The sequence below is a fragment of the Carassius carassius genome, chromosome 27, assembly GCF_963082965.1.
Source record: "Carassius carassius chromosome 27, fCarCar2.1, whole genome shotgun sequence".
Lineage (NCBI taxonomy): Eukaryota > Metazoa > Chordata > Actinopteri > Cypriniformes > Cyprinidae > Carassius > Carassius carassius.
Window position 1 is genome coordinate 28,799,965 of NC_081781.1, and position 27,966 is coordinate 28,827,930.

Consider the following 27,966-nt stretch of genomic DNA (forward strand, 5'->3'; position numbering starts at 1 on the left):
TTAAGCTTTTTTTATTCTATTAATTTGACTTGTCATACAGTATATGCCTATATTCTAATGTCCCATTCTTTGAATGTGGTACACTCAGTCTACCATTTACACACACAAAACTGAAGGTTTGAATGGTGTGTGTGTATATATATATATATATATATATATATATATATATACAAATGTTCCAAATGTTGCATAAAGTGAGCTATTAAGGGTGTCGCATTCTTAGCCAAAATTTTATTGTATCGTTCCATCAGTGCCATAAACAATTCTTTACGTACTAAAATAATAATAATAACACACACTGATAAATCAGTTATTAGCACAGCAACATTCCATTTGAATAAATGTAAATTTTGAATTCATAGCAACTTGCTGGATTTACATTTATGTGTCCTGCATTTTTACACTGAATTATGTAGTCTGTGCTTAAGACCTTTTATTTATTCTTTCTCCCATTCAAGGCAAATTTACACTCAAAAAGTAGCTACAGATTCTTTTCCTGGGAATAAGACCACCAGCTTAATCAGGAAAAGGCTTTCCTTATTACATTATGAGATGCACAGGATATTAGAGAGAAATCAGAAAAATAAAATACTAAAACAATGACTCCAGAAGACTGTTCTTGAGGAAAAACAGAAGGCTTTGGTAGTGACAGCAAAATCTCTTCAGAAAAAGGAGAGAAACCAAAAGTCTTGTGCTCATCTGTAGTGATATGTACTGTATTGTTTTGACATCATATCCTGTTGAACAGAACAGTATGTAGCCCATGGTTTCTTTCCTAAACCGTTGGGGCTAAAAAAAAAAAGGGCGTATAGTACTAGGCTAATTTACACTGCATAACTTATATATACAATATCTGTGTATAAATAAAAATACACAGCACAAACATTTACAAGGTTTTTTTCTTTTTCTTGGGAACTCTAAATTTACCAGCGTACACCATAATCTCCCTCATAGTTTTGGTGAAAGAAAGGGAAAAATCGAAATCCCTGTGCAGTCTAGTGCCCTGTGCCACTCAGAACGAGAAACAAATCCACACAATCATAAATAAAGACATAAATTCAGGAAGAAAATATTCAACTTGTTTCAGCTACCATTAAAAAAAGTCTTTAAATAAATTAAAGAGGAGTAAAAATACAGAGCTCCACTGCATCATTATATTCTCGGTTGTTTAAAAGGCACCAGACAAGTGCATCCTGAACGAAACATAATAAATACAGCACAAAGTGTCAAAGCACACTCCACCAGTCACCACCAAAGAAAGAGAGAGAACAAACACACAAACATAAAACACACTCGCATCCTACACAGGTCCGTCTCGTGAAAATATGTACTGATGTTATCCATAAATCAAAAGAAAGAAGAAATCATATTTTACATAATAAAAATCAAGCCCATTTAAGAGCATTTAAAATTGTTGCCATGTTCATGAGAATTAAAGAAATTTACGTTGTGTTCAAATGTTTTCCTTCTGAAACATTTTAATTGTTTTAAATGGCGATTTGACTTACTGTAATCATTTTAATTACATAAAAATATGACTAATGCATCAGAATAAAGATTAAAAAAAGAAAAAAAATACTACCATGATGAATAATAATGATCTATTATTATTAAAATCTATTTGTTTGCATTGCAGTTAAGAGAAATGGAGGTTTGAAATTAACTTACGATGACAATCACAATGCTAATATGAATGCTCCTACATTACAGGCTCACGCAAAATATCATTTCTGGTTGGTTTCTTTTGATTTCTGTGTTCGTTTCCCCCACACACACATTCACACTAAACATAGACTAAATCCCGCCCCTGTTCTGGTCCGAACCCCTTCGATGGGTTGACCGGCTCGTCGTCCTCCCCGTCTGAATCCTCACACTCGATGGGCTTGGGACAGCTGTACGGGTGGCCGTTGTCATCGAAGAAGCGGCGGAAGGTGAACTCGTAGAAGGCGTGCTCGGGGTGCTTGCCATTCTTGAACCAGCGGTTGAGTGTGTCGTGGTTGCTGTCAGCATCGTCGCTCCAGAGCTTGTCGGGGTCAACGGGGTCAAAGTTGGAGGTGTCAGTGCAGTGTGTGATTTTGGGGATGTAAGGCGCATGGTGTTGCTGCCGCATGTCTGTGGAGAAGTCGATGTGTTTGAAGAAGGGATGGGCTTTAATCTCATCGGCTCCGTTTTTCCCAAGCCGGTCTTCAGGGCCACGGCAGAGCTTCAGGATCAGGTCGGTGGCCTCCGGACTCAGCTTGGCCTGCGGGGGGATGTGTAGGGCCGTCTGCCAGTTTATCACCTGAGACGGACACACAAACACACAGCGAGATGATTAAACTCCGTAACTGCACTGACTGACAGCATCTGTTGATTTACTTGGCCAAGTGTCCACTCGGCTCGTTATAATGATGCACAAAGTGGTGGCCAAAATTGTAAGAACACTTGGCATATTTGAGGTTTTCAGATGTTTTTGTTGAATTGACCATTACAATACCATAAAACAAACTACCAGCGGCGGAAGGAAAATGATGGACTGGGCCCCTCAAAGTCCAGACCTCAACCCTATCAAGCAAATTTGTGGCAACACTTCTATTGTACCTTCAATGGAAAGCCTGTGGCTTGAGTTGCAGAAGGCATGGGATAACATTAGTGTTGAAGTTCTCAGGAAATACTGTATATTAACTACGCCAGAGAGACATCTCAATATTATCTGGGATTTTATCGATAATGATAATTAGGTGATATTTTGCTAAGTGTGTAATTGTGTTGGTATCTTAAGGACTGCCGTGGACATAACTCCTTGAGTTTTTGATATTCTTCATGTTCCGTGTCAGTTCACACTGACAGAAATTAATCTTTTCCAATAAGTTTCATTTTTCATTTTAAACATTTAAAAAGTTTATTGATTGTTAAAGTTTATGAGCATTTTTACCTTTCTAAAGCCATTTATCTTTGGTGTCAAATTCTTCAATGTAGTCAGTGAATTAGAATAATAGGGGTGCTCCGATCACGATCGGCCGATTATGATCGGAGCACCCCTATAGAATAATAAGACATTTGGCCTGTTACCAAGCTAATTACATCAGTATCAACAAAATTCATCTTTGCAATGCAGAGGAAACACAGAAGCTGCATCTAAAGTGGCGTTTAGGTGGATTCACATGCTGTTTAATGCTGTACATGAATGCTCTTAAACTGCAGTTACAAATGCAGAAATAACACTTTGATCTATTAAACAAACATTTTAAATACTAATATTTAAATAATAAAAGAGACTTCAAATTTAAAATTGAAATGAAAACTGCCAGTAGGTGGGAGCAAGTCACTTTTAATGAGTGAGTCATTGCGACTGAACAGAATAAATTAAAAGGTTGATTAATTCAGGAATGAAATGCCCTCATGCTGCTCAGAGACGTAAAACAGTGCAGGGCTGTGTTTGGAATTAAAATGTTTTTTTTTTCAAGACAACACAAAAACAGGCAGTATGGTGTAGGGCTGCACGATATTGGGAAAAAATGACATTGCGATATTTTATTTTTCTGCAATATATATTGCGATATGAAATCTAATCTAATTTTTTCTTACAAACAAAAATGGGGTGAGCACACTTATATTCTCATTTTAAATGATTTAAACATCGACACCATATGCACGAGGGAGAGAGAGCAAGACAGCGCTAGTGTTGTTTGAAGACGTGAGCGTGCGGCCGGGGCTCTCTCTCTCTCTCTCTCTCTCGGGTGTGTTGCATGCTGGGAAGCGAGAGTGTGGCGTGGGGTGTGAGAGCGGTGCATTTGAATTCGTTTCAATTTTCCCTTTTTTATGGTGGGGTTTTATTTTTTTCATTTATCACTTTTTGTCTCTTATTTTTGAAAAAAAAAAGAAAAGAAAAAAAATCGTTAAAATCCGTTTGATGATTTAGAAAACTATGGAAAGAAAGAAATTGTGGGACATGGAAAAATAGTCTCGGCCTCCAGAATGAACAAAGCCATCGTAGTTTTTCTGAAAGAGGAAAATTTAGTGAACAGGCTTGTTGAAAACGGAATTGTTGTGTCAGACACTTTGGTGCAGGTAACGCCGTTGCGCGCACCTGCTACTAAAGTAAAGATTTCAAACGTGCCTCCTTTCATTTCTAATAAAGAAATAAAAGAACTTGGTCATTTTGGTAAGTTTGCTAGTTCCAACAAAGCAGTTCCACTTGGATGCAAAAATACTGCATTGAAACGTGTTGTCTTTTCAAAGACATGTTTTCATGTTTTTAAATGTACCCTCTAAGACTTTGGAAATATCTTTTCACATACAACATGGAGATAGTTCGTACATGATATTGGCAACAACAGATAGTATGCGCTGCTTTGATTGCGGAGTTTTGGGGCATAAGAGATTTACTTGCCCGCATAATAAAAAGACGGAGAATGAAGTGAAGGTCGGAAATATTGAAGAGCACGTAGATCGAACCGAGAATACTGAAAATCATGATAAGGAAAAAAGACTTAACATTGTAAAAGACAACGATTCCACCAAAAAAACAAGAGAGGCAGGAAACTCAAGGTGAGGATATCGAGGCATTTGTTTATGCCAGTGGATTTCCTCAACCCAGCGAAACAACCCAGGTTAAATCCTCAACTGAGCAAAGCGCTTCAGAACAGAGTTCAAAATCAGAGATGAGTGCTTCTAATTTATCTAAACAAGATGCTGAAAACAAAGGAGGCTCAATTGTGCCGAAAAATGTAGTTGATTCTGTAAAGGACAGTGGACGGAGTACTGGTGTTGAGGATGAAAGTGGTAGTGGTTTGCAGTCTGCTTTGGTAGTAGATGAAGATAGCGATGAGGCTCAGATGGAGGGATGTGATAGCGGCTCGGAGGTGTCTGAATTTGATTACAGTCAGTCGATCAATGACGTTTTATTCTGTGGAAGAATTAAATGAATTTCTGGATCAAACTAAAGGAAAAAAAATTTATGTCTTAAAATACGTCGTTGATGGTAACAAATTTGTTAAATCGGTAATGATTGCTCAGAAGACTGTTGGTTACGAAGTGATTTCGAAACAAAAAAGATTTAGGCTGAAAAAATTCATGACGGCTGTACGTAAAGCTCAAAATGATCAGGCAAAAATGTCAAGGCGGAAAAAATAAAAAGCACATGGGTGTGGGATCTATTTTTGCTTTTTCTTTTTTCTGCTTTTACTTTTTCTGTTTCTTTTTTCTCTCTCCTATTATGCAGATTCTAAGAGTGGGATCTTTAAATGTTAATGGGTTTGAGGGATGGTGGAAAGAGCTTTACTATCCAAATTTCTTAGGCTTAAAAAAAATAATGTAATATTTTTACAAGAAACGCATAGTGATTCCAATAATGAATCGCAGTTGAATTTGTTGTGGGAAAGCGTTCTAAGCCATGGCACAAATGTCAGTGCTGGAGTAGCGATCCTATTTTCAGCTAATATTATTGTTAATATTTTAATCAATAATAGAATTGGAGAAAGGGCGGCTTTTGATTGTGAAAGCTGAAATTCATAATCAAGTATTTGTTTTTATAAATATTTATGCTCCAAATAGAGGTACAGAAAGAACTTTGTTATTCAAAAAGTTGGGAGATATTTTAAAAACTTTTACCCTGGATGAATTTATAATTGTCGGTGGTGATTGGAACTGTACTCTTAATTTTCTTTTAGACAGAAATAATGAGGAACCAGATACTGTTTCAGCTTCTTTCTTAAAAAGTATTATTGTTAAACATGATTTAATAGATGTGTGGAGAGAAAAGAAAAATTTTGTAAAACAATATACATGGACAAGAGTTTCACAAGGGAGGATTAGCGCAGCTAGACTTGACCGGTTCTATGTCAAGCGTACAGAAAATAATAGATTAATGGAGTGTAACATCTTTCCATGTTGTGTATCAGATCATCATTTTATTACTGTGAATATTGCTTTGACAAATCAAAAATATAAAAGTACATACTGGAAGTTTAATGTAGCGTTGTTAAAAGAAAAAGATTTTTTAGAAAAATGTGAATTGTTTTGGAGTGAGTGGGTTTCCCAAAAGGATGATTTTGAAAGTTTGATACAGTGGTGGGAGACAGGAAAGACCCAAATAAAAGTTTTTTGTCAACAATTTACTTTCTTGTCTACCAGAAAAATTCAACAAAAAATATCTGAAATAGAGCAAGAGATTTTTCAGATTACATCTGGAATGATCCAACAGTCAGATCCATCATTGGATGGAAAGTTATCTGAAAAGAAGCAAGATCTTGAAACTTTATCGCAAGTTCGGGCTAAAGGTGCCCTGATAAGGGCTCGTTTTATGTCTATACATGACATGGATGCTCCCACTGCGTATTTTTTTAATTTAGAAAAGGTCTTAAAGAAACAAAATGAAATGCACTGTTTAACAACACCAGATGGACTAAAGACCTCTGATTCAAGAAAAATGCGGAAGATTGCAGTGGATTTTTATTCAGAACTATATAAAAAGGAGGACACCGATACTGGATGCATTTCACAATTATTACAACAACTTCCTACCATCTCTAAAGAGCGGAGTCAGTCTCTGGACAGTGCTGTTTCTTTTAAGGAGTTAACTGATGCAGTAATGCAGATGAATGCTGGCAGTGAACCTGGAATTGATGTACTACCAGTGGACTTTTATAAGACTTTTTGGAAGATCATTGGAAGAGACTTTTATGAGGTGGTTCAAGAATGTTTTAAAGATAAACTACTTCCCAAAAGTTGTCAACGGGCAGTGTTGTCACTGATACCTAAGAAAGGAGACTTGAGTTTCCTAAAAAACTGGAGGCCTGTTTCAATTCTAACATCTGACTATAAGATAATAGCTAAGTTATTGGCCAATAGAATGAAATCTGTTTTGGGGGATATAATACATCAAGACCAGTTCTATTGTATTCCTGAAAGAACGATACATGATAAATTTTCTTGATCAGAGATATTATGGACTACTCTAAACTTTATGAAGTGGATGTAGGTTTTTTGTGCCTGGATCAGGAAAAAGCCTTTGACAGAGTTGACTATGGTTTTCTGTTCGAAACATTACATGCGTTTTGTTTGGAAATATTTTTATATCTTGGATCAAAATCTTGTATATGAATGTATCTTCTATTTTAAAGATTGGTGGTGGTTTAAGTCAACCAATAAGAATACAGAAGGGTATTAGGCAAGGGTGTCCACTGTCAGGTCAGCTTTATGCTTTAGCAGTGGAACCACTTTTATGTCTACTAAGAAAAAATCTGACTGGTTTAAGGATTGGTGATGATATGTATTCTGTTAAACTGACTGCGTATGCGGATGACATTACTGTAATTGTGAAAGAACAAAACGATATTGATATTATTAATTACAGTATTGGATTGTATGAGAGAGCATCTTCCACAAAACACAACTGGGGTAAAACAGAAGCATTTTGGTGTAATGATAAAACAACATTCTCAGGGATAACTGGTAAATGCATTTTTAAGTGGGTAAAAACTAGGGATGTCCAGATCCGATCACGTGATCGGAAATCGGGCCCGATCGTGTGGTTTCAGACTCGGACGTTACCTCCAGATCAGGACTCGGATATATATATATATATATATATATTCTCATTAATTTTTAACACATCTTTTGTTATGCGGTGGCACAGAGTTAGACCCTTTTGACTCCGCACAGAAACAGCAACCCGTGCGGCATGACATCACTTTGTTTTCAAGAGCTGGTGTGAATAAATATAGATTCAAACTCAAAGAGACATGATAGTTTGCGCATGACCTGATATTTCATTCGGACCCAGGATACAGCGAGATGAACATCACAGAGCGCTAAACTCTCATGCAGTGTGTGTTTCATTCATACTTGAAGCCGGAGCGCGCTCTCACGCTGATATCAGGATATTCCTAATATGGACAAAAGCGTCCAGCTATCGATGTGGTGCTCACAGGAAAACAGAAACTTATGCAAACACGAAGATCACGACAATAAATTGTTCTTCAAGTCATCTCCAGCAGGTGATAAATAAAGTATGAACAATGCAGTGCTGATTGACACAGCAATTATTACAGTATAGAAACTATTCTGCATTATGTGATAAACAGTGTTTGTAGTATATAAACAAATCATTATTATTTGTTATTGTCCAGCATTTATAGATTTCTAAGCCAATAAAATGCTAGAAATTAGAGAAAAAATAAAGTTGCCTATACTACCAGTCAGAAGTTTTTGAACAGTAAGCTTGTTAAGGTTTTTTTTTTTTTTTTTAAGAAGTCCCTTCTATTCACCAAGCCTGCATTTATTTGATCCAAAGTACAGCAAAACAGTAAGATTTTGAAATATTTTTACTAGCCTATTTAAAATAGCTGTTTTATATTTGAATATATTTCAAAATGTAATTTATTGAAGATCCTGGATCTGTTTTTTCGCTCTTCTTTATTCTTTTTTTATGTATTATAGAAGGGAAAGTTGTGGCCTAATGGTAAGAGAGTCGGACTCCCAATCGAAAGGTTGTGAGTTCGAGTCCCGGGCCGGCAGGAATTGTGGGTGGGGCGAGTGCATGTACAGTTCTCTCTCCACCTTCAATACCACGACTTAGGTGCCCTTGAGCAAGGCACTGAACCCCCAACTGCTCCCCGGGCGCCGCAGCATAAATGGCTGCCCACTGCTCCGGGTGTGTGCTCACAGTGTGTGTGTGTGTGTTCACTGCTCTGTGTGTGTGAATTTTGGATGGGTTAAATGCAGAGCACAAATTACGAGTATGGGTCACCATACTTGGCTGAATGTCACTTCACTCACTTAAGTATCGGATCGGGACTCGGTATCGGCAGATACTCAAAATCAAATGACTCGGACTTGAGGACAAAAAAACCTGATCGGGACATCCCTAGTAAAAACTGGTTTTAAGTTTTTAGGTATTTTTATGGGTTCTGAAAACTACCAAAGAAAAAACTGGGAAGGTGTGAAGGACAAAGTTTGTGCCAGATTGTCAGAATGGAACTGGATTTTGCCTCAACTCTTGCCGCCTTTATCCTATGGCATCGATTAATTGTATTGAATCCACCGAAAGATTTTATTGGAGGAGTCCAAAAATTGTTTGTAAATTTTTTCTGGTCTGGACAACATTGGCTACGAGAGTTAGTTTTGTATCTGCAGGTTCATGAAGGAGGTCAAGGTCTTATGGATATTAAGTCTAAAGTGGCTGCTTTTAGACTGCAAACTGCTCAGAAACTACTTTATCATCAGTGTCAGAGCTGGATAAGAGTGGCTTGTGCCTTATTGAATCGAGTGGGACGGTTGAATTTGGATCGACATCTCTTTTTAATGAATTTAAAGGAGATGGATCTTAGTGGGCTCCCATCTTTTTATGCCTCAGTACTCAATGCATGGCAGATTTTTATTGTTAAAAGGGAGACTTCTGAAACACAGACTCTTTGGGATCTTGAAGAACCCTTAATTTTTAACTCTCACCTACCCAGTGCGATATTGGATACTCAGACTGTACGCACAAGTTTGGTGAGAGCAGGAATTTATAAGATCTGCCATCTTAGGTCAAATGACCAGTGGATTAGTGCAGAAAAACTGGCCATAAAGACTGGTATACATTCTTTCGAGTTGTGCAAAAGCTGCTAGCTGAAATTCAAGTCTTTTTTCCTGTTCTGCCACTAAAAGTTGAAAAGTCGAAGAATGTATTCCCCAAGATCAGTGTGACTGTGGATGTAATAGACTTGCAGGAGTTTGAAGGAAGTCTGCTCTCTTTTAGGACGCCTGAACTTGGTCTTTTTAATATTACTTCTAAGAAAGCTCTTTATTGTGTTTGTGTAAAATATCTCAATTTAAGAGCGTTAAAAGAACTTCCAGAAACTAAGTGGACTGAATTTGTTGAGTCTGGTACTTCCCCAAAAGGTAGTTGGAGGTCCTTATATAAGATCGATATAAGGCACGTTTGAACCCTTTGCAGGAGGAAGAGTGCTTGTGGAATTTCAGAAACTGCGTTTCATATTTTTATTGGTTGTTCAAGGCTAAAAGAAATATTTAGTGTATTAAGAGAATTGTGTCATAGTTTTGGTTTCAACTTTACAAATGGTCTTTTTGTTTTTGGACCAAAATATAGTGCCTCAAGCAGAACACACACAGTTTTGATCAATTTTTTGTTTGGTAAGGCAAAAATGGCTATATGGCTGACGAGGAAAAATAGAACACTTCTTAATGGAGAAACTGATCCTTTATATACGTTTAAGATTTTGGTAAAAAGTAGGTTAATTATGGAGTATAAATTTTATGAATTTGTAAATGATACTGATTTTTTTTTCTTTTTCTTTGTGGGGTACTAAAGGTATTTTATGTCAACCAAGTGAAGAGAGAGGTTATGTTATAATGTTATGAAATGAAATTAATTTTAATGTGAGCTAATAACCTATTCATGTATATGTAGATAGGATTTTATTTGTTATTGTGTAACATAATATTTATTGTTTTTTATTAAGTGTCTGTGAATAAAAGAAGCTTAAAAGTCAAAGTCTCTCCCTCTGTCTCTCTCTCGCGCGCTCTCGCTCTCTCTGCAAATGATAAACTTTCACTCTATGATGGTTAAGCTGTGCAATTAATCCGCGAATCACATTTCTCAAGGGCCGTACAGTTAATGAATAACGGATCAACTACGACAGCCTACATCGCACATCCTGCGATGTGACTATCGTGGATTTGTACATCGCGATAACGATGCTTAAACGACACATCGTTCAGCACTAGTATGGTGTCTAAAATGCAAATCTATTAAGTAAACTTGTTTATTGAACTGTTGTAAAAAAAAATCAATATCACATTTGCAATCATGGTAATTGTTGGAGAAAAATGGCTCAGAGAAACCAGCTGCATGTTTCATGAAAATTATGAAATAAAATTATGTTTTTTAGGCAAAAAAAAAAAAGGCCAATAATAATTTTGGCCACCACTGTATGTGTTACAACATGAGACCAAACACATATCCACCTATAAAGACCAGCATATATTCTCACCTTCATCTGGGTCTCAAGAGGAGCTGTTGCCAGAAAAGGAGGCTGACCGACTATCATCTCATAGAGGATAACACCCACACTCCACCAATCGCAGAGCTGGGTGTAACCTTGAATTAATAAAACAAGTAAATGAATAAAACACTCAGAAAAACAGTATGTTTGTGCCACTATTATAAATAAACACAAAATTCTGCAAAAATGTACATTATTCCGGTTTTAAATATATATGTGCAAATAAACCAGTTACTGTAAACTACACATATTCCATCACACAAATAACAGCATTGATAAAAAAAAGGCAAGGCCATAATGAATACTGAAAATTTAAAAAAATGGACAGAAGTATAACTGTGCCTTCATTCTTCCTGCTCAACTGATGAGATCATTTGGTAGTTTGATATTGTCTTTTGTTTCCTAACAAGAGATGAACAGCCTTAAAAATGTTCTGATTATTTGATTTGTTTCAATGTATGCAAAAAAAAAAGATGCAATGAGCATGAATGTCGTCTCAGTCACAAACATCTTCTGAAGACTGAAAGTCATGGAGGTTTTGAATGAAGTGGGTGAGTATATTTATGTGTGAACTACTTCTTACATGAAAGATGCATTTCATTGTCAAGCAATCTTTGTGAGTATATGAAAAGTGCTTGATAAATGAAGTTTATTATGGTTTGCGATTAGGTGCTAACTACACACACACACACTGACGTACCTGTGCGCAGCAGAACCTCAGGTGCGATGTAATTGGGAGTGCCCACCAATGAGTGTGCCAAGCAGCGATGATGTTGTCTAGCGGCTCTGCGCTCCAGTGGTTTCAAACGGTCTCCACAGCGACAGTTAGCACTGTCTTCCCACTCCTTACTGAAGTCCATACTGTCCTGACGCACATGATCACCTGACAAGACACCGATAGAAAAAGTTGAACACCTTACCCTAGTAGAACCAACCTTTATCAATTCTCCAATGCGTTTCGTTCAACAGTACATTCAGGATCTATTAATGTTAACAAAGTTACACTGATGTGATGGTGAAATGTGACTGTTACGTTTGAAGACAACTCCTCACCAAAACTCACTGTTGAGAAGGCTTTTTCACCAAGACATGGAAGTTGGAAAATCTACACATATCCAAGTTTTGACAGTTATTTTTCAAATCTTACATTTTTTGCTACTGTTTGTTTAATAATGAATATAATTAAGAATTAATTAACTACAGAACAGCACGAGCCGAAAGAGGTGCGCCTCTTGCAAGCAGGGCTTATATGCTCCAAGAACGGACACAGCACTAGTGATACAAAAAAACCTGTGTTGAGACCAATATTTTTAATACAAGCAAAATATTATTAGGCTCGGCTACTGTAATTTTTTTTTTTTTTATGACTGCCATATTTAATGCCAACCCACCCAAGACAGTAGAAAGCGCACCCTGTTCGTTTAGTTTATTTTACAAAAGCACAATGTTTTGTTGTTAATGTCAGTGTACACAAATAAAAGTAGGCCCTTTTTAGAGTCGATTCATTTTATCTCATCTGTATCCGAGTATTTAATGTTCAATTTAATAATCTCTGTGAATCAGAAAAAACTGAAAGTGAACGTTCACAGAGTTAAAGACGCTGCATTCAGTTATTAGACTGTAAATTCAGATTTTAAATGCAATATTGATTTTAGAATTGTTTAAATTATTTACAGTACGTAACGCAAGTACTTCATAAGTAACCAATTTCTTTTTTTCCGGACTATATGTCGCACTTTTTTTCATAGTTTGGATGGTCCTGCGACTTATAGTCAGGTGCGACTTATTTATCAAAATTAATTTGACGTGAACCAAGAGAAATTAACTAAGAGAAATGAACCAAGAGAAAACATTACTGTCTCCAGCCGCCAGATGGCGCTCTATGCTGCTCAGTGCTCCTGTAGTCTACACTGAAGACATAGAGCACCCTCTCACGGCTGTTATGTTTTCTCTTGGTTCTAAATAAATGCGACTTATAGTCCAGTCCGACTTATATGTTTTTTTTTCTTCATCATGACGTATTTTTGGACTGGTGCGACTTATAGTCCGAAAAATACGGTAAATTGCCTAAAAATTAACAGTACTTAACTTTTTCAGTGGAGAAGTAATTTAATTACAGTAACACGTTACACCCAACACTGATTACCGTTAATTTAATAAACAAATGTTATGCTCTATGCATTAACTATTGGCAATAAAAGGTAGCTATTAGTCTACAATAGCACAAAATAATGGGGTTAATTTAGCATAAATATATTTTGGTCTTTGAGTTGTATGCTAGGCTCACCGCTTTGGTAGTATTTGGAATCATGAGTCCATCGGAAACCAGTGCACAGGCCAAAGTCTGTCAGTTTAATGTGTCCATCACGATCAATTAAAATGTTGTCAGGTTTGATGTCTCGATGGATGAAACCCATTTTGTGGACGCTTTCCACAGCACAGGTGAGCTCTGCGATGTAAAACTGAGCCAAGTCCTCTTGGAAAATGCCCATTCTGATCAAAAGACTCATCATGTCCCCACCAGGGATGTAGTCCATCACAAAATACAAGTTATCCTTATCCTGAAACGAGTAGTATAACCGGACGACCCACTCATTATCAGCTTCAGCGAGAATATCCCTCTCAGCTTTCACATGAGCCACCTGGTTCCGCAAGAGGACATCTTTCTTACGGAGGGTCTTCATGGCATACAGCGCTCCCGTGTCCACTTTCCGAGCCAAACACACTTCTCCAAATGCCCCGATTCCCAAAGTCTTGATCTTCTCGAACATGGATTTGTCCATTTTGGCACGCTTGAGGCGGATGTAGTTGGATTCTTTCTGGCACAGCATCATGCGCATCTGCTCCTGAGCGTCATTTGAAAGTCCCACCTGGACACACAACACATTGTTGAGAGACCAGTCCTAACACAGCAGATACTTACACATAGGTTTAAATACAACACACAAAGACAGATTAAATTAACTTCTGAAATTATTTGAGAAAACATACAAGCCATTCAATCATGTAATATTCACAACTTTGGCAGGCAGCAGCATCCAGCACTGAAAAAAACGCATGCAATGCACAGGGTTTCCTACAGTGATCAAAACTACCTCAGTACTCTTTTTTTTTTTATAATACTTTGCCACTGATCGTGCTTGCACAACTAGGAAATGCAAATGTACTTGAAAAGTCAATCAGAATTTGCAATGTTGCTAGAATTTCAACTGTAATATGTTTCCCACATGCTTCAGCATGACTGATACTCAGTGTCACTTGCTGGCCGTCTGGATTTCATTTCATGCACATTTTAACACAAGTATGCATTTTACAGGTGCATCTCAAAAAATTAGAATATCATGGAAAAGGTCTTTTTTTTGTAATGTATTATTATTATTTTTTTTTTTTTAAAGCAAACTTATATTCTAGATTAATTGCACAATCTGAAATATTTCAAGAGTTTTTTTTTTTTTTTTAAATCATTTGAGCTTGATTTAATTGATTAGTAATTTTGAGTATAAATACTGGGTACCTCCTGGGCTAGTTTAGAACATTCAACCACAATTATGGGAAAGACTACTGACTTGACAGTTGTCCAGAAGACAATCATCAACATCCTCCACAAGGAGGGTAAGCCACAGAAGGCTTTGATGAAAGGCCTGGCTGTTCACAGAGTGCTGTATCAAAATATATTCATAGAAAGTTGACTGGAAGGAAAAAGTGTGGTAGGAAAAGGTGCACAAGCAACAGGGATGACCACAGCCTTGGGAATATTGTCAGGAACAAAACGATTCAAAAAGTTGGGAGAGCTCCACGAGGAGTGGACTGAAGCTGGAGTCTGCGCATCAAGAACCAAGCCACATTCATAGAACCAAGCCACTTCTGAACCAGAAAAAAACGTCAGAAGCATTTCATCTCGGGTAAGGAGAAAAAGAACTGGACTGTTGCTCAGTGGTCTACAATCCTCTTTTCAGATGAAAGTAAATTTAGCATTTCATTTGGAAATCAAGGTCTGGGGGAAGACTGGAGAGGCACAGAAATCCAAAGTCCAGAGTGAAGTTGCTGAAGTCAGAGATGATTTGGGGTGCTGTGACGTCTGCTGGTGTTCATTGTGGGTCTATAGTGTTTTATCAAGTCAAAAGTCAATGCAGCCATCTACCAGGAGATTTTGGAGCACTTCATGCTTCCATCTGCTGGCAAGCTTTATGGAGATGCTGATTTCATTGTGCAGAAGTACTTTAGTAAATGCCCACAGTGCCAAAACCACTTCCAAGTGGTTTGCTGACCATTGTATTACTGTGCTTGATTGGCCAGACAGCATGCCTGACCTGAACCTCACAGAGAATCTATGAGATATTGTGAAGGGAAAGATCTATGAGGTATTGTGAAGAGCTGAAGGCCGCTATCAAAGCAACCTGGTCTTCAAAACGCCTCAGCAGTGCCACAGGCTGATTGCCTCCATGTCACGCCGCATTGAAGCAGTTATTCGTGCAAAGGAGCCCCAACCAAGTATTGAATGTATAATTAAACTTGCTTTGGAGATCTTGAACATTTCTGTTTTGTAAATCTTTTTTTATTGATCTTTGTGAAAATATTCAAATTTTTTGAGATACTGAATTTTTTATTTTCCTAATCTTTAAGTCATAACCATCAGAATTAAAACAAAAAAAAAACTCTTGAAATATTTCAGTTTGTGTGCAATGAATCTAAAATATAAGAACATTTGCTCTTTTGAATTAAATTACAAAAAATAAAAAACTTTTCCATGATATTCAAAAATTTTTAGATGCACCTGTTTATTCTCTTATCACCTCCTAACACCTACTATACGTTTCTGTTTGAAATATTTTGTCTAAACTAATATTACTTTATCTACCAGTAAATGTGTAGTAACTGCATTCATACACATTACTACCCAACAGACAACAATCAGTGCAGAAAATGTGAAAAGAGAGGACAAACCCCACATGGGCATAGATGGGAACTTACAGAGCTGCAGGAAACCCTTGAGATCTTAGCTTTGTCCTTAAACCCAGTGAGCTGCCTCGCAGTCCATTGTCTAGATAGATAGCTTTTTTTAATCATCACTGAACTGATTTTCATAACAATGTACGCATGACACCATGAAATGCTGTCTTGGTAGGCAGCTCACTAGGCTTTAGAACGGAGCTCTTAAGAATATTTGAGGAACATATACATGCTGTCCAACTGACAGGGTCTTACGTTGCCACACTTGAGTGAAGATTACTCCAGAAGAAACCTTTAAATGTGAAATATGAAAGCCAGTTGATCACACATAGAAAAGAAACTAGGCTTGCGGAGGAGATCCACAGACTGAAACATATAGAAGACAGACAGAGAAAGGAAGCATAAAGGGGAGGAAGGAAAAATTGAAGAAAGTCAATAGAAAAGTTAAGTCAATATGAAATTAAAGGGTTAGTTCACCCAAAAATGAAAATCCTGTCATTAATTACTCACCCTCATATCATTCCAAACTCATAAGACCTTCGTTCATCTTCAGAACACAAAATTGAGATATTGATGAAATCTGAGAGCTCTCCAATTCTGCATAGACCGCACCACAACTGTTGAATTAAGTCACTATTTTTGTTTTCTTAGCACACAAAAAGTATTCTTGTAGAATCGCAAAACTGAAATTGAGCCACTGATATCACAAAGACCATTTTACCAATGTCCTCACTACCTTTCTGGACCCGGGAACATTGCAGTTGCACTGCTGTCTATGCAGGATCAGAGAGCTCTCAGATTTCTTAAGATCTAATTTATGTTCCAAAGGTGAACAAAGGTCTTACAGGTTTTGGACGCCATGAAGTTGAGTAATTAATTACAGGATTTTCATTTTTGGATGAACAAACCCTTTAACAGCAGAGCAGAGAAGCAAAGAACATTGTGAGAGGATGTGTCAGTGAAGAAATGCATGCTAACCCTCTGCATCTCGCTCTCCAACTGCTTCTTCCTTCGGATCCTCTGCTGGTGGTTCTTCAGGATGTTCTCCACATGCTGCTCCATAAAGAACTTGAAAGCCTGCGGGGAGTACATAGGAACTCTGCTTTCGCCCTTGCGCTCCTCGTCACGTTTACAACGCCGCACCGGCACAGGAGATGTGGTGATCTGTTTCTTCTCGCGCTCCTCAGAGACCTCAGCGCGCTCGCTGGAGCAGGTGCTATCAGTGTCATTGTCGTGGTCCACCCCGTCGTCCTCTTTGTTGCTGGGTTTTGGGCCGGGGTTGGGGTCGTACCCCGGTGGAGGCAGGTGTTTAGGGTAAGGCGGAGGAGGGCCTTGGTAGCTCGGGACTTCGGGGGCAGCTGTGGAAGCAGACGGATTTTGATAAGCAGAGGGCGGAGGCTGTTGTATCCATGGTGGGTGTGTAGGGGCCACGGCCGTGTGCAGCTCTGGCTTCTGCACTCGCATACTCTTCACCGGCTGCAAAATGGGGGCCTGAGTAATGGTGGTGACGGTCGTGCCGGAGGGTTGAGAGCTGGGCACAGACAGGCACTGACGTCCATTGGGCTGGGCATTGGTGAAGGAGTTGGAGCGCCCAGGAACGCTGTGGGGCCGTGATGAAGGAACGTCCTGACCAGGTGAAGTCTGAGGCTGCTGCACAGAAGGTCTGACCTGGGGAAGTACCCCAAGGTTGTACATATCAAGGTTGAGGCTATTGCGGTTGGGCACCAGCATGCTTGGGGGAAGGTTGGCTCCGTTCGAGGGTGAAGCAAGAGCGCTGGATTGCATTTGCTGGGCCGTGGGACTCGGTCTGTTAGTCTGGTACATGGGATACGGAGGTGGTGGTACGCTTTGTATGTTGCCATTCTGGGGCCAGGATGGAGGGAAGGTGAACTTGTTGCCCCCATTGATGATGGGTTGCCGACCCACAGGCACTGGACTGATCCCTTGCTGCGCCGGGGACGGAGGGTTTATATAGCCATCGGGTCGGGGCCCCTGAGGCACAGGAGAGAGCCGAGGCACCATGTAATCCAAGTTTGCAGAATACCGCTTGGTTGAGGGATTGGAGTCCCATGAGGAGGGAGGAGGAGTGATGCTACGCACCTGCCGTGGGAGGGGAGGATTCACTCGTTGACCGCTGGCCGCAGCGGAAAAATTTTGAGGAAAGGTAGCAGGCCGTGAGAGGTCACTTTGAGGTCCAGGGCTACTGGGACGGTAAATCATACCATCAGTCATTAGAGCACCGTGTCGCTGTGGGGCCAGAGACTCCTTTGAACCCTTCCAGCTTTGGCGCCGCAACACTTTCGGTAGAATTTGGGACGGACCTGGAGAAGGAAACATCCTTATATCAACAACAGGGACCTGAGAAGACTTTAACAAGTCATCTTAATCCTGTTCATTTAAATCTTAGGTGAACTATACCTTTAATGAAAAAAAAAAACACTCCGGTAAAGCTTTACAGGGAACCCTGCCAGGTGGTACATTATTATAATATTAAAGGTTAAAAATAAGAAGTCCAAACTATTCAATTTGATTGCCATTTCTTTTTAGATAACATTTATTTATAACTCAGAGGCATATTTTATTCCAGTAGGCAGCATTTATGTTTAATGGTATTATGTTATAATAATTTAAAAGTTGGCTGTCAGAAAATTATTTTCATGACATTATTAAACATACTTTAAATAAGACATCAGAAACAGATTAAGTAAAAATGTTATGAATATGTAATACAGGGCATATATTTAGCCAAATTCTTCTCTCTAGAGCAAATTCCCCCCCTAGAGAAATAACAAGCTATTAACACTGAATGGCTTTTGAGAGGTAAATACAATGCCAATGACATTTGTTTTACTGACATTTCCCCAAGTTTAAAATACTGATGGAGATATTACAAGATGTTTGTAAGCTGCATTCTATCTTCTAACATACCTTGTTCAGTCATGCATATTTTATGGCAATAACTAGCAGTAAAGAGGAAAATATTTTTTCACATTCAAGCACATTTCTTTGTGTCACATAATTACTATGCATCATACTGTTCTTTTCATGAAATATCTGCTTAAGGTAATGTTCAGAAAAGCATTTATGTAAATTGTTGTATACCTGGAATACCTAGATACCTATAGATAACCTAAATAAGTTGGCAAAGTGACAGCAAACTGATTGCTTTATTCTACAACGCATGCACACAATGCACTCAACCTTTCATTACCAGTGGGATAACAAATTTTTGATCAGACTGCCAAATGTTTTACAGGGTATATACAGGAATCATGGAGTTAAAAGAATACCTTTAAATTAATTAAATTAATAAAATAATACCTTTTAAGACCTTTTTTAAGACTCTTTCCATACATTTTAAGACCTCATCGCCACAAGTTTTACATCACTTTAACTTACATTTACTATATATTTATTGTAATATAGCACAACTAAACAGACTTACTTTGTGATAACTCGTTATCAATACAACATAATTCAGAGGGGAGGGAATGACAAGCACAAGATAATTAATTGAGTGACTAACTGATGCAACCCAAGAAACAAGAATTGGACCAATAAACAAAACTGACAAAACTTATTGATGAGGGAAAATAAAGCTCTCTGTGCTAACGGGGCAGTAAGTTCACAGTACATTTAAAAGATAACTGTCTGCACACCATAGCTCTTTTGTGAAACACTTCTCATGACAACCATCTGACTGATTTGACTGACTGAGCAGACAGTTTACCTGTGATTAGGACTGCTTGATTTGATGCAGACTTGAGACCGAGTGTCAGTAATACTGCTCCTGATCCTGTCTGAATGATCAGGGAAGGTCAAATAATGATCACAGCTATTACATCATTTAGATTCTCTAAATTGATTTATCAACTTTTAATACTTCTCAAGACCCCACCGACACCCCGTTTTAAATATGGCCAGTGTTGAAGATGCCTCTTTTTATTTAGGCTGGTTAAAGTTCAAGTGCACCAGAAAACAACTTATATAGTTTGACCCCATAACTGCTGCCCCCAAACAATTCCAGCAATTTATATCTACATGTTATGTAGCTATCAAAAGGAATGAATATATCAGATTGTTTATCTGGCTCTTGTAGTATACCTACCTGCTTGTTTTATGGCTGTGTTGTCGGGCCGAGCTGCGGTGGCTGTTATCTGCTCCCTCGCAGGCTCCTGGAAGTTCATCCTGCAGATGTACTCTATGGCTGCCTCCACACTATGACTGTTCGTCTGCTTCAGAGCGCGAACCACCATCTCCTGTACAAACACACAAATACATCTATTCATTTACTGCTACTGAGAATCAATAGACTATGGCGGCACTCATTAAAGGGTTAGTTCACCCAGATAGCAAAATTATGTCATTAATAACTCACCCTCATGTTGTTCCAAACCAGGGAGACCTCCGTTTATCTTCGGGACACAGTTTAAGATATTTTAGATTTAGTCCGAGAGCTCTCAGTTCCTCCATTGAAGCTGTGTGTACAGTATACTGTCCATGTTCAGAAAGGTAAGAAAAACATCATCAAAGTAGTCCATGTGACATCAGAGGGTCAGTTAGAATTTTTGGAAGCATCGAAAATACATTTTGGTCCAAAAATAGCAAAAACGACGACTTTATTCAGCATTGTCTTCTCTTCCGTGTCTGTTGTGAGAGAGAGTTCAAAACAAAGCAGTCTGGATATCCGGTTCGCGAACGAATCATTCAGTTCACCAAATCGAACTGAATCGCTTTAAACGGTTCGCATCTCTAATATGCAGTAATCCACAAATTACTTAAGCTGTTAACTTTTTTAATGTGGCTGACACTCCCTCTGAGTTCAAACAAACCAATATCCTGGAGTAATTCATGAACTGCTGTGAAGAGAGAACTGAAGATGAACACCGAGCCGAGCCAGATAAGAAGAATCGAGGAGCTGATGATACTGCGCATGTGTGATTCAGCGTGAAGCAGACTGACACACAGAGCGCATGAACCGATGCACGAATGATTCTTTTGGTGATTGATTCTGAACTTATTCTGTGCTAGTGTTATGAGCGCGGATTACGTCGAGTGCAAAAGAACCGGTGAATCGTTTTCTTCAACCGGTTTATTCAATCGAACTGTCAGATAGAACTACTGGTGATCCGAAAACCGGTTCTTGACTCGTGAACGAGTCAGTCTTTTGTTCGTTATCTGGCTCGGCTCGGTGTTCATCTCTCTCTTCACAGCAGTTCAGTCAGTGTACTGTTTGAGTGCATGCATTACTCCGGGATATTGGTTTGTTTGAACTCAGAGGGAGTGTCAGCCACATTAAAAAAGTTAACAGCTTAAGTCATTTGTGGATTAATGCGTATTAGAGATGCGAACCGTTTAAAACAATTCCGTTCGATTTGGTGAACTGAATGATTCGTTCGCGAACCGGATATCCAGACTGCTTTGTTTTGAACTCTCTCTCACAACAGACACGGAAGAGAAGACAATGCTGAATAAAGTCGTCGTTTTTGCTATTTTTTTATGTATTTTCTATACTTCAACAAATTCTAACTGATCCTCTGATGTCACATGGACTACTTTGATGATGTTTTTATTACCTTTATGGACATGGACAGTAGACCGTACACACAGCTTCAATGGAGGGACTGAGAGCTCTCGGACTAAATCTAAAATATCTTAAACTGTGTTCCAAAGATGAACGGAGGTCTCACGGGTTTGGAACAACATGAGGGTCAGTTATTAATGACATACTTTTGCTATCTGGGTGAACTAACCCTTTAACTGGCATTTAAATGGAAAACATCCAGAGCTGCTGATCGAGATAATCATAATCTCCCGAAAATTTCCTTTGCTTTGTTATGACACTGTTTTACTATTTCATAGCTCTCTGGAAAACTAGTCAATGGCATTCTATGGTGTGATATTTGTGCATTATGCACACTGTATAACTGACGGCTGTCCAAGGAAAGTGATTCCCTACTGTACACAGCTGTGCTAGATTCATGTCCACCCATATACAGTGTGCCACAAAAGGTATATAATCTGCAAATCAATATTATATGTCCTTCCACTTTTAGTTATTTGGCAAACAACTACGTACAAATCGGAATTACGTGCAGACAGTCGATTTACATTGAGTCCTGATCACCATGTCTCTGACTACACATTATCCTTTACAAAAGTATTTTCATATAAGGCCTAAAAAAAAAATTTGTTTGGTTCCGGTTTCCGACCGACCCTGTCAATTTATGTGCGACCCAAATTTATTTTATGAGACTGGGGAAGAACGGTCTTTCACACATCGTTAATTAAATTACAGTTTCCTTTAAATGCTGTTTTACACTTTAGTAATCCGTTAAAAACCATTAAGTATTGCATCAAAACCCTTTAACTGTCAATTCCTAAAGTGAGCTATAACTTAAGGTTTGGAAATCTTAACATTAAGAGAAACACGGGGGGGGGGGGGGGGGGGGGGGAGTCAACAATATATCGCGGAACAGAGAGGGCACTGACAACATGCTGACAGACAGGACATTAACATTACCAGCTTACTTTTAATATGAAACAAAGTCTCATTTGGTTATTTCACCTTTCAAATGTGGTCATGTTTTAAAGAAATGTAAACAATAAATACCGTTTTGTGGCTCTTGAATGTGTCGAACAGATCGCTGTAAGTTAGATCATCAGTTAAAACTAACTGATCGTCTCTTGCTTCTAGTTAATTTATAGCATCAAAATCAAATAAACCACATAAATGAACATAACAAAGAATGTTGTTTGACTACAAAAAGATGTCTGTACACTCCGTTTTTCAAGTTCAAATCCTCCATGTTAATCTACTATGAGATCGCCTGTCAAACTCCCGCGAAGGCTTTTTGTGTGTGTGTGTGCGTTTTGCGCGTCTATGGCAACAACAGACTTTAAACGGGAATACAGAATCACTGTCGTAAAAGTACCGGTACACACATTTAAAATCAGTGCGTGTGTGTGTGTGTGTAAAACTGCCACTGGAGAAAAAAAAAAAAAATTAAAAAAAAAAATATACATCCCTACCGACCAATGACCTCAACTGACAACCAACCGGAACCAAACTTTTTTTTTTTTTAGGCCTAATCAAATGAAATTAACCTGTAAGGTTACAATGATGGTTTTCCTGTTTTTCTGCTTGTACAACCGCAGCAAGGGACCAAAATTTGTTTTGACAACCTTTGCGTAACCACCACATCAAAAAAAACTAAATATGTACATCACACCCAGTGTTTAATGAGCATTTGAGTATGACATGCTGAGCTCCTTTCTTCAACCAGAGCTGGTCTGGCAACATACCATTTCTGTCATTCCTCAAAAAGGCTGAACGATTAATTGCATTTGCGATAATATCGCGATATGAGAAAATGCGATTTTCTAATCGCTACGTGCGCGATTTGAGGTGGGCACGTGACGCGAGCGAAAGAGCGGAGAACTCGGCTGCAACAACTTTTCATCCTGTCAGTTCATCTTTAACCTGTAGCGCAATGGCCTCTGCCTCGACGGAACAGTCAGTAACTGACACAGCTGCGACTTTAATCTCAAAGAGGAACAGCACGTCGGTGGTGTGGAACTATTTTGGTTTCAAAAAAGAAGATGCTGCACAGCTTCAGGTGTTATGCAGAGCATGCCGTGCTCCCGTTGCGACTTCACGGGGTAACACTACAAACTTGTTTCAGCACTTAAAAAAATACCACAAATCAATGTATGACAGTTGTATGACCAAAATACCGAGCACCAGTGCGCCAGACAGGCCAAATACCTCAAGACAGGGATCACTGACCGAAATGTTCGAAAGTGTCACTCCGTATGAACGTAATTCAAAACGGCACGGGGAAATCACTCGGGCAATAACCGAGTTCATAGCCAAAGATATGATGCCTCTCAGCACGATGACCAAGCCTGGATTCGTGGCATTGACATATACGCTTGATAAACGGTACAATATACCCTCCCGTACATACTTCAGTCAGACTGCCATACCGGAGCTGTACAAAAAGTGTAAAGAGAAAGTCGCCGCGGAGGTTAAAACGGTGGAGTTTTTTGCTAGCACTACAGATATGTGGTCAAGCCGCACAGCTGAGCCTTACCAGAGTCTTACAGTCCATTTTATTGATGAAGATTTCAACCTCAGAGCTCGCTGCCTACAAACTACCTACTTCCCAGACGACCACACAGGGGAAAATATTGCAGCCGGCCTGAGAGAAGGGCTTGCCAGCTGGGATCTCCACGAGGAGAATCACGTCTGCATCACGACGGACAACGCGTCAAATATGGTTCTGGCTGCGCGGCTTAATGAATGGACGAGGCTCCAGTGTTTTGGGCACAGATTACATCTTGCCATTGGTAAGTTATGTCGCGCGTGTGTGTGTGTGTGTGTGTGTGTGTGTGTGCGTGCGCGCAAAAGAGAGAGATGCGTCGATTAGTAATAAGCTGGATACAAATATATAAATTATGTGTAGTTGGGGATTCATTAAATTAATATTTCCTCCCACTCCTTTTCTAATATGTAAATTGAAATATTATGTTTTGATTTTATGTCTGTTGTGGAATGGCCACCTGCATTTTTGTTTTTTTGTTTGTTTTTGTTTTTTTACATGTTCTAAATAAACACAAAAAGTGTGTGTGTGTGTGTGTGTGTGTGTGTGTGTGTGTGTGTGTGTGAGAGAGAGAGAGAGAGAGAGAGAGAGGACAGGGGTGTGGATGTGTGCATTTTAGAATGACAGAGAATGTGAGTGTGTAATAGTGATAGCCTTGAATCACAAAACTCAAATTTAATTGTGTGTAATACACTACTTTCTATTTCTTTCAGAAAATGCACTCAAAGATGACAGAGTGTCAAGGGCAACAGCACTGTGCAGGAAGCTGGTGGGACACTTTTCCCACAGTTGGAAGAAGAAGGCAGCACTGATGGAGGCACAGAGGGAGCTCAAACTCCCTGAGCACAACCTCATAACGGAGTGCCCAACAAGATGGGGATCTAAAGAAATGATGATTGCTAGAGTGCTTGAACAGGCCAAAGCCATTTCTCAGGTATTGTCTGGAGATCGATATGCACGCTCCCTCATCCCAACCTGGCAAGATATTGATGTGTTGGAGTCGATTCACAAGGCACTGCATCCTCTACTGGAATTTACTGATGCTCTTTCTGGAGAGGAGTATGTGAGCATCTCCTACCTCAAGCCAGTTCTTCACCTTTTTGCCACATCAGTCCTGGCTGAAGATGCTGAGGACACTGACCTGACTAAATCAATAAAAACCAAAGTCCTAGCATACCTCAATAATAAATATGGAGACCCAAACATCCAGGAGCTTTTGGATGTTGCCTGTTTCCTGGACCCTAGGTTCAAAATACAGTACATCAGTACTGACAACATCCCTGCTATCAAGACCCGACTGAAGACAGAGATGGTAGACTTAGCACAGCGTACATATCATCGGGTAAATGATAATTATGTATTTCACAAAAACACAATTTTTCTGTAAAATCTAACTGGAAAACTAATGGCTGTTGTTTTTATCTAATAGGAGAAGAGGTCTCGTACTGAAACTGTTCAGATGCCTCAAAGTGCACAGCCCTTGGGGGAAAAGGCGAAGAGGTCTCTTGGCAGTTTTTTCAAGACCAGTGCAGCCTCTCCTTCTTTGCCTGTTGAAGATGTCGCAGAGGCAGAGTTAAACAATTACCTGATGACTCCTACCATTGATGGAGAAGATGATCCCTTGGCTTGGTGGAGGGTGCACAAGATCAGCTACCCACAGTTGTGCATCATGGCCCGCAAGTATCTTTGTGTACCTGCCACAAGCGCTCCCTCAGAGCGTCTTTTTAGCACAGGAGGGAATATTGTGACTTGCACTCGCTCATCCTTGAAGCCAGCAAAAGTCAATATTCTGGTTTTCTTAGCAAAAAACCTGTGAGCCACTGAGAACAAAACTGTTGGATCATTATAGCTGGCAGTGCCATACTCGTAGTGAACTTTAGTCTGTGTGGTGTGTTATTGTTGTGTACTTGATAAGTGAGGTTGATCTATTCCAAATTATAATATTCAAATAGTTTTTGTCTAATTTAAAAGTGCATTTCTCCATTTTTTTATTTATAACTTTATTTATTTTGATTTTACTAAATATTTTCAAAGCAAATGCTGTTGCAGTTGTGTGAAATGTTACTGACTTTGGAGCAGTAAGATAATTATTATTTTTAATTATTTTTTTCTTCAGACTGTAAATTTTGCACACAGTGTTTACAAAGTGCGCATACCTTTGTTTAAATTATTGAAATGCACAGTGGCAAAGCCATAGATGTTTCTGCAACGAGCAGTTCAATAAAAATGTCATTTATTTCAAGTCATACATGTTTTAATTTAATTATAACAAATAGGCCCAGCCTATGGGAAAGAACATTTCACACTAAATGCATCTAATATTGTGTTGGTCATATTTAAATAATTCATTACGTTTTGTTGGGGAAAAAAGAGGATAAAAAAATCTTTACAAAACAAATCGCATATTAAATCGCAATCGCAATATTGGGGAAAAAAATCGCAATTAGATTATTTTCCCAAATCGTTCAGCCTTAGACAGTAGAGAACATTCCTGGCACAAGTGATTGTTACGACACATTCGGTGGGAAGAGCACACAAACTTCTCTTCGTACCAAACTCCACAAGGTCCATTACCTCATCGAAGCCGGCGTCCTGCAGCTCTTGAAGCATGTGTCTGTTGATATCTGCGTAGTTTCCACTGGAAGGCGTTTCATTAGCGAATGGCAGTAGTGACCTGCGGATCTCCTGCAGAGCTCGGTGATGGTGGGGGTTCCTGGGGTTGTTGCTGCGCCCCTGTTGTCTGGGATCGTCCTGCGGTCCCTTCCCGGCGCTCACGTCGGTTTTGGGAGCATCTGACGACCGGGAGAGGTTCCTCAAGCTCTCTCGGATCTCCTGCAGCATCTGTTTACTATTATCACTCACAGGGAACGTCTTGGGTCGCATCTGTCTGTATCCCTCGGATTTCTCGCCCCTCTTCATGTAAAATCATATGTTAAGTGCCAAGGTGGTGATGAAGACACTTCTGGGTGGAAGAGAGAAACGGTCTGGATCTCAATGTTTCACCTGCACATTAAACAGTGCATCAGTAAACATGCGTAAGGGTTATACAGAAGCACTGTTATAAACATTAATATAACTTCAACTGCCTAACTAAAGCTTGTAATAACTACTCAATTAATAATAGTAAAGCCTTTTTTAAATCATGTGTTTCTACATTAGTTTTTAGTAATGTCGGTAGTTCAAAACTATATTAAAAAATACTTCTGTGGTGGGTCTCGATTTGTGTTCATGTCTAAAGCTGCCTACACCACTAACATTTAAGACTCAATAAAAAGCTGATTGATACCAGTGATTGTCAAGATCATAATAAGCTACCTCTGTGATAAATACGTTATATTTATTTTATTCTCTAATGTTGTGTTAAGTTCTGCCTAACTAGACAGCATCACAGGACACGTTAAGAGACGCCTCAGATGGCCAGAAGTGCTGTCTAGGAAGGCATCTCTACAGGGTTTGAAACACAGTCGTAGTGTACAATTAACTCACGCACTGCTAACTCAGACCCGAAACTGCTGAAATGTGCACACATAAAACCCTTAAAAACTTTAAACATTATTCCAACGGCACAATAAACATTTTAAAGCGGGTGAATACTTTTTGAATCGGTACAACAGGTGACCGAGGCCTAAAGTTGAGGCGATAGCATAGTGCTATCATACACCGTTTAAAAACGAATTAACTTACCATTTAATGTTGGCGAGGCATCGTGTTTGGACATGTATAGACCCCTGTGAGTTTTCAAAAGGCGAATACCCCCTCTGCTGTGTCTGACAGAGACATGTATTTGTTGATGGACCGTCTGCTTCTCTTTGGTATTTACTGTCGTCTCGAGTTTTACAACGGCTTGTCATGCGCGTCACAAAAGCCCGGATGTTGCGGAAGCCCCTCCCCCGGAGGATCCCCTCTCCAGAGAAGAGGCT

General features: G+C 39.1%; 2 protein-coding genes across 2 annotated transcripts; one reads left to right on the forward strand and one right to left on the reverse strand.

Moving 5' to 3' along the window:
• Window positions 1-408: 408 nt before the first annotated feature.
• lats1 (large tumor suppressor kinase 1) lies at window positions 409-27,919 on the reverse strand. The gene is made up of 8 exons (XM_059513332.1): window positions 27,731-27,919; window positions 26,621-27,049; window positions 20,050-20,200; window positions 16,920-18,262; window positions 13,279-13,861; window positions 11,692-11,874; window positions 10,980-11,086; window positions 409-2,281 (listed from the first exon to the last, which is right to left on the reverse strand). The coding sequence occupies exons 2-8, from the start codon at window positions 26,963-26,965 to the stop codon at window positions 1,784-1,786; spliced, it is 3,210 nt and encodes a 1,069-aa protein (XP_059369315.1). The 5' UTR covers window positions 26,966-27,049; window positions 27,731-27,919; the 3' UTR covers window positions 409-1,783.
• Window positions 23,345-26,507, forward strand: LOC132107127 (E3 SUMO-protein ligase ZBED1-like). Its single transcript, XM_059513333.1, has 3 exons — window positions 23,345-24,293; window positions 24,760-25,388; window positions 25,476-26,507. Exons 1-3 carry the CDS (start codon window positions 23,435-23,437, stop codon window positions 25,860-25,862), a joined length of 1,875 nt encoding a protein of 624 aa, XP_059369316.1. The 5' UTR covers window positions 23,345-23,434; the 3' UTR covers window positions 25,863-26,507.
• Window positions 27,920-27,966: the final 47 nt, after the last annotated feature.

Bases quoted from the DNA above. Each gene is read 5' to 3' on its own strand.
- lats1 (XM_059513332.1), bottom strand. From the start codon at position 26,965: ATGAAGAGGGGCGAGAAATCCGAGGGATACAGACAGATGCGACCCAAG. The intron at 13,862-16,919 runs GTTAGCATGCAT...TTGTGTGTCCAG, and splicing joins TGGAGAGCGAGATGCAGAGG to GTGGGACTTTCAAATGACGC. The intron at 11,087-11,691 runs GTACGTCAGTGT...TATTAATTCAAG, and splicing joins TGAGGTTCTGCTGCGCACAG to GTTACACCCAGCTCTGCGAT.
- LOC132107127 (XM_059513333.1), top strand. From the start codon at position 23,435: ATGGCCTCTGCCTCGACGGAACAGTCAGTAACTGACACAGCTGCGACT. The intron at 24,294-24,759 runs GTAAGTTATGTC...TATTTCTTTCAG, and splicing joins CAGATTACATCTTGCCATTG to AAAATGCACTCAAAGATGAC. The intron at 25,389-25,475 runs GTAAATGATAAT...TTTATCTAATAG, and splicing joins CACAGCGTACATATCATCGG to GAGAAGAGGTCTCGTACTGA.